Source organism: Leptonotus elevatus, chromosome 10 (genome assembly GCF_054856555.1).
Source record: "Leptonotus elevatus isolate MCC_2025b chromosome 10, RoL_Lele_1.0, whole genome shotgun sequence".
Taxonomy (NCBI): Eukaryota; Metazoa; Chordata; class Actinopteri; order Syngnathiformes; family Syngnathidae; genus Leptonotus; species Leptonotus elevatus.
In genome coordinates this window covers 18,546,329-18,553,693 of record NC_141248.1, presented here as the reverse complement: position 1 = coordinate 18,553,693, position 7,365 = coordinate 18,546,329, and the positions used below count along the sequence as shown (strand labels likewise).

At 41.2% G+C, this 7,365-nt stretch overlaps 1 protein-coding gene across 1 annotated transcript; it reads right to left on the bottom strand.

The window, feature by feature from the left end:
* Nucleotides 1-1,771: 1,771 nt before the first annotated feature.
* mims2 (mitochondrial inner membrane scaffold 2) lies at nt 1,772-6,046 on the bottom strand. The gene is made up of 3 exons (XM_086088051.1): nt 5,610-6,046; nt 4,211-4,410; nt 1,772-2,874 (listed from the first exon to the last, which is right to left on the bottom strand). Exons 1-3 carry the CDS (start codon nt 5,925-5,927, stop codon nt 2,658-2,660), a joined length of 735 nt encoding a protein of 244 aa, XP_085944177.1. The 5' UTR covers nt 5,928-6,046; the 3' UTR covers nt 1,772-2,657.
* Nucleotides 6,047-7,365: the final 1,319 nt, after the last annotated feature.

Below are 7,365 nucleotides of genomic sequence, written 5' to 3'. Positions count from 1 at the left end.
ACACACAACCTTCACTTACTTCGTCTTATAACTTTTCCCTCAATGAATTATTTACATGCACACACACGTACAGATACAAAAACACACAGTCCGGATACAATACATCCATTGCATCTGCCCAGGTCACGTATCAAATCTTGAAGGTGGGATGAAAACTGGATGAAATGCAAATTTGCTGGGAAAGTATCTTCCCGTTATGTCCAACTGACCCGTTATGTTGCCATTCAAACAAACCCTATCAAAACTTAACCACCAAGGTTATGGTGAGGGTCAAATGTATCCTTTAAAAACATAAACCATGCCCCCCCTCAAAAAACAACAACTCTGTTTTTATACATTTTTAAATGATCGCACGTGTTGAGGTGTGGGTCACATTGACATTGAATATTACATTTGACACCAGACCAGTTCTTGAATGAGTCGTCCGTGTTTAACTTGTGAAGATGTTAAGTTTGTGTTGAGAATGGCCACGATTGCATTTGTAGTTCAAGACCGCCACCGTGTGGTTCAAAACAGGATGTGCAGCCAGGGTAACCTTATTCTAAAACCTCTCTGTTCAATCATGCCATCAAATCCTATTCATTTTCTATCAATGTGAATCAGCTCAATTTTAGCCCACCGGTAAGGCCTTTAATTATGTTTTACAACACACTTGTTTAGTAGGATTTTTGTGAAGTTGCATAACAGATTGCAAGTGTTAAGTAAATTATTGACTGATAATTGAAGTAGATAAATTGTCTTTTGTATTTATTAATGGTTCACTTTCCTAAATTAAAGACTAAAATATTTATGTATACTCAGGGTTTTTCCCGGCTCAAATTTAAGGCAGAGGTGGCATCATCTTGACTATGATGGGTGACTACCAATGCCAGGTATTGGTATTGGGGCCAAAACTCCAGTCTTATTTTAAGGTGTCGGTACTCGCGGCGGTGACCTATACAATTATCGGCCACCCTCCTGCGGCCATGTTACGATCAGGGACTAGAAATGAGAAATTATATAAATACAAAGTTGGCATTATTTTTGCCATTTTTTAACTACAATCATTAAAAATGCGTCCACTAGTACATATTATGATACACTATTATGTTTATTATATATACTGTGTTTTTATGCCTCACAACCAGGAAATGGCCGTGTGCAACGGTTGCTCCATGATCTGTTTCTTCTTCGGTACATTCAAGTAAAAAAATAAAATAGAACGCTATTTCTTCTTCAGTTGTCGCTTCAGGTAATACAAGATTGTTAAACAGGCTCCTCAAGACGGGGAGCTTTTTCTAAATTCCGTTGTAAATGTCAGCTTTACAGATGCCATGTCTGCTCTGCCATGTGTTCTTTATATCTACCACAGCACACAACTGTTCTCATAGGTGGTGATTCCGGGTGGATTAACATTAACCGTTTATTATTTTTATGGTGTCTATTTGAGGTGGTGTTTATTTATTCAAGTGGGTTAATTGAGGTATGGTGTCAATTTGAGTGGAGGCAAGTAACTGAGGAAATCCTGTCTTTTTAAACTAGTTTTCCATCTTAGGTGCCACGTGTCGTTATTCACTTTCTGCCAGTGCAGCAGTTTTATTCCAGCTTTCTGGTTTAGCTGTAAAGTGTGCTGAAAGCAATAAACCCCAAAATGACCTCAAATCTGCTAAAACAGTCTGCACAGATAATTTAATGTGCACTCATCACAACTGGTGAACCCCTTCTGGGTCCATAGTCACCCCATTCATTAGTTGTTATATTATTTTATAAGTGAACAGTATGAGGGATGATGTCATTGGTCAGAAAAATCTCAATTTTTTTATTAGGCAGCTCCAAATGCAAGCAAACCAAATATAAATACACTCCCAAAAACAGCTTCATTCATAACATGCAGGACAGAAGAGAAAAAAAAAGGACATAAAATAGTGAGTCAAGAGAAACATGGGGAACGACTTGACTGAAATAAGAAAATTGTGGCTTTTTAGCGGAACAAAAGTTACTATTTTTAATGTGGAATATTAGTTAAAACAAAAAATAATAATAATGAAGAACTAATTTTAGAGGAAGAAAAGTAAGAGGAAAAGTTGTATTGCGGGTGAGTCTGATAATAAAATATGTCATATTTTATTTAAAATAAAAGTATCTTTTAAAAATTAAAAAGTAGTACTTTCGAAAAGGAAAAGTTGTACTTTTAGAAGGCACAACGTAGATTTATTTTGGAACCATAAATATTTTCTTTATGGGGGAAGTACATTATACAGAAAAAAATACTTTTAGAGAGAGGTGAGAAAACAGGAGAGTTAACTTATTTAAATGAGATATTAAAAAAATAAGAATTCAAAAAAGTAAATTGTATTTTTCACAAACAGATTTTTTTGGGTAGTTTTTCTACAGAAAAATTATATTTTAATTTGTAAGAGAAATAAATTGTTTACAAAGACTCTAATGGACTTTTGAGTCATTACAGAAAGTGTGTGACGTGAGGAAACTTCATACAGATTTAAGTTGTAAAGAAAGAAAGCTAAAAAAAAATAAAAGATACACGATTACAAGTACACTGGCATCCATCACGTTTTTTTTTCCTTCAGTAATCTCAGGTCACAGCAGTCAAAAAAGTGCCCCACCCCAATTCCACTTGAAGGCCATACGTCCGCCTTAGGCCGTCAACATGACGTTAATTAGTGCGTGGATGTGGGCGGCTTGAAGAGTCCCGTCCTTCGGAAGTGGCGCACGATGAACGGCACGGACACCAGCGTGATGCTGATGCGCACGGGCGCAAACAGTTTGTGAACGGCATAGGCCAGGACGAAGGTGCTGGTCCCCGCCGCCATCTTGGACCGGATGATGGCCTCGCTGAAGCCCAGCTTGCTCAGCACGGCCGCCATGTCCATTCCGCTAGAGATGAAGGCACAGAGGTCACGTTTCATCTTACCGTGTTCAAAGATATCATCCATTTTGTAATATTCCCCTGTCAATATTTGACACCTTTGGAGATATAAGTTATGTATACATTTCAAAAGGAAAAAATTTTGTTAAAGAAAAAAATGTGTCCTGACAAAATTTCAGTTTTCCCCAAAAATGTTTTTTTTTTTTTTTTTTTTACAGCTCAAAAAAATTAGCTTGTGTTTTTTTCTTCTTTTGTTGTGTTGAAATTTGCCGTTATGGAATTATGAATGGGTTTTTGAATTCCCATCCAAGTGCGAGTGACTCCTCAGCGTTATCGAGCTGGCTACACTGGGCCAGCTTTTAATCAGCCAAGTACAAGGCAGCAAAGTGTTGAGTGCGATAATGCTTCACGGTTGCGGGCCACAGTGGCTTTTCCATGGGAGGCTTATTATCAGCTGTGCGAGAAAGGCTGCGGGCTCCCCAGCTAATCTACTGCAAATCTCTTTGCTATGCTGGCACGCCGCCCTAACTGTCACACACTCAACACGCGCTCAAAGGCTTTACTGTTTTGCATCTCTTTTATTCAATTTTTTAAAAAACTGCCGTTTTAAGATTTTATGTTCCGCATGTCTCCTTGTAGTTTGAAATCAACTCGTGTTTTAAGTTTTCTGATTCTTGGCGTGAGTACTGTGTAAGTATTACAGCTGGGGGACGTTTTTAAGATGCTATTTTTAATGGGTACAAGAGAGTTTCATGCATTTTGGATTATTTATTTTAGCTTTTAGCCTTTAATTGATAAGACAGCTGAAGAATTGACTGGAACGAGCCTCTATGCATGGTGCGGGTGCTCAACACAGAGCTAGCAAACAACAAAGAGGATTTTAAGGAGATTTTTTTTTAGGGTTTTTGTTTTATATATAGATTTATAAAAATTAAAAAAAAAATCCCAAGAGTAGTACTATTTTTAGAGGAGATTTTAGCAAGAAAATTTTTGAGGTAAAAATTGGAGAAATTTGAATTTTAATTTATAGAATTATTATTTATTTTTTTACGTGAACAGCAACAATAAAGCAGTAATAATATAACCAACGGGCATACAAAGATGTATGGGTACTGTTAAGGATGATAAGATTTCAGAATAAATTGACCATAAAATGTTTTGCCACTCTAAATTGTCCATAATTATGAATGAGAGTTTGAATGGTTGTCTTTGTGCCTTGCAGTTGACTGGCGACCATTCCAGGGTGTTACCCTGATTTTCTTGCCAAAAGTCTGCTGTTTTGTCACATCGATGCCATCAGTATGTTTAATGGAAAAGTGCAAGTCGTATAGGCTGCTTTGTCACCTGGATATGAGGAGGTAGAACATTCCCAGGGACATGAGGGAGATGCCCACGTGGAAGGAGACCCCCACAGCTCCGTACTCCTTGAAGACCTTTTTGAGTTGCTGAGTCTTGTTGGGCTTATTTCCCTCCGGCTCGGAGTCCACGGAAGCTTCCCCGCCAGGCGGAGGAGTTAGTGAGGCTTCCTTTCCATTGTGAATGTCCTGGACGGGATGAAATGAAACACAATGATATAGTCGAAAGTACAGCGCACACGCCAAACTGCAACACAATCCGTTCAGTGGTGCTGTAACAAACCTGCTTTAGTTATTTGGAACTAAGAGCTCCTTGAATAAATCACCTTCAACATTTACATTTTACATATCAGTAATCATCTGAGCTTGAATGACACATGTTAGTAATTTGACAGTTAAGTATTTTTTTTAGGTGGAAACCACTGGTAACGGTATCGTCTAATGGGGAGCTTGTCGGCCCTGTCAACAAAGCACAGTTAAGAAAGCCCACGTGGGCGAGGCAGCAGGCCTTCTGCTTTTCAGAGAGGTCACTGAGGCCGGACTCAAAGTAAAGGGGGGCGGGCAGTGGCCTTGGGAGGGTCATGTGAGCGGGTGGCCACAGAGGATGTTTTGGAGGAGGAACAGTGAGACCTCTGTGACTGATAACGTCTCACAAACACAGTTGAGTCAGAGTGACACACACACACACACCTCCACCCTGAGGCCGACAACCTTCTGACAGTTGCCTAACATTTACTTTTTGTCTCTTTTATTCATTATTCTATTATTGTTTGTTTGTTTTTTATTATTATAATTTTTTTGTACTTCAGCCTATTTTTTTTTTTAGCATCTAGTTTGTAAAGTTGTATTTATTTAAGAGAGGAGTATCATATATAAAGGAGGTAACTGTTTTAAGAATTTAAAACTTTTTCTGGTTACTGTTAGACAGTGACTTAGCTTGTAACTGGAGCAACCCTAGAAAAAAAATTAAATATCAGGGTTTAACTTATCCATATAGACAATAATAAACATGTTTTGAGGGGGGTTAATTTGCAAAATGGCTAGCAAGGGTTCACTGTATTCTCATTTAAAACGTTGCTTTATAAAACGTTAGGTCTTGCGCAACAGTCTTGTTCGACTTGTTTGAAATTAAATGAAGGTTATGACAACAAAACAGGAAGAGAATGTGACTTTTGGAACAATCGGTGCTCCGTGAATTTAGTGAACTACATTGGCAGGTGTGATGTGTGTGCACGGTACACCTGCCGTTGAGCAGTGCGCATGCGCCTCCCATGCCAGTAGACGTTTGAATGACGTAAGGTGAAGGTACAGTATTTCCACCGTATTCGACACCCTCCCCTTCTTCCTCTCTTTGGGTACACCATTACACAGCTACGTGTTTACAATACCTCCGCCTTGTTCTTGTCGTCCATGTCGGTGGTCTTTTTCGGGGCAGCCGCAGCGGTGGAGAGCCCGCGGTTACTTGAAAACAAAACCACCGGTTCCGCCAGGCCGCCACGGAGCTTCAAGTGTCCACAGTCCCGGATTAGCAAACCGTAGTGGTGGTACACCTCTGGTTGTCGTCCCGCGAAGCGTGCGAGCGCTAAATCCACGCAGCAGGTCCGGACCCGGTGAAAGCCCCTCGTTAACGTCAACGGGCCGGAGTATGAGTGGCGGAACACGCGCGCCGTCGTCCTCGTCGCCCGACTCAGAATCATGGCCGTCATTCCGCCCTCAAAGCGAGTTTAGCGCTGTCCAAAATGTTTACCTTAGTAAAGGCTAGATAACACGGAGTGAACATGCTGACTGTGTCCCCCTCCCCTCCCACTGCCTCCAGTCCGAACTGGCTGCCTCCCCCCCAGCAGACAACTTGCTGACAGGCAGGCCGCGCAACCGCAGATTGGACCGGAGGAGGCTCTCGTCAAAAGAACAAAGCACGCCGCTGTGAGACGTATGTAACATGCGTGGTTAGAAACGGCCACGAGGGGGCGCCGCTGTATTTCTGATAATCTACATAAATTTCAACTCCATCAAGAACATGCAAACGCCACATAGGCCCACCTTCCTGTCTGACGTTTGCATGTTTTCCCCACTGTGCTTGTGTGAGGGAATGCTCTTTATATTAAGAATTTCCACAAATAGTGGCCCGGGGATGTTTATTCTTACTCAATCGCAAAGCGGCGCAAGCATTTTTTTTTAATTAATTTTTTAAGAGTCCTTTATGCTCCACAAAGGCTTGCGTATGAGGTAGATGCCACGGACTTCCGACTTCCGGGGTTTCACACATCAGCGTCGTTTCCGGCCACTGATGGTCGCGTTCCAACACTCCTGCATCTGTGTTCGTATTCACGCCCTTAAAAATAAACATATTTTTACAATTTAAAAAATATTGCAAGAATCATTTCATAACACACTTTTACCCTCTTTTTTTCCCTAAGCCTTGATGAAATCAGCCAATTTTGAGTAGGCGGTCCTGTTTTATGCAAATGAGCCACAGCTCACGCAGGCTTTGCTACTACATGCATCACCATGGCGACGAGGCAGAGCTGGCAGATATTCCATTATAACATTGTTTTTGGAATGTGTCATGTGACATGCAACTCCAAACAGAGATTCAAGCTCAGATCTCCTAACTGTGAAGCAGACATGCTCACAAAATGCACTTACTATGATAGTGAAGCTTGGTGTCCCAGAACTGAACAGACTTGTGAGAACCTTCTTCTTAACTTCCAGTCCTCCATTCGGGTGGTCAACTCCTGGCACCCAAAACTTTACTCGGCTTTGCTCTCGCGCTGGCGCTGATCCACGCGGGCCTTCAGTGAGGACGAGGAGGCCCTCTGAAGGACCCGGGACTGCAGCCAGCTGGCCTTGCACTGCAGCAGCAAGGTCACGCCATGCAGAGGGTGTGTTTGCACTTGCTTTTGTGTCCGCGCCTATTACCTTCGCTTGGCCTGGCACGCGTTCCAGAAGGAATTCTTTCAACATTTACATTGCAAACATCAGAAAGTGATGTCCAACCTGACTTCCTTGTTTAATCACTTACTGGGTTGGTTCTATTAGTTTGCTTTACATCTTCCTGTGAAAGTCAATTAAATGTATAGGAGGCATTTTGTGCTCTGCAAACACTATTAAAATTCACTATAATGTGAGACAAGTGTACAACTC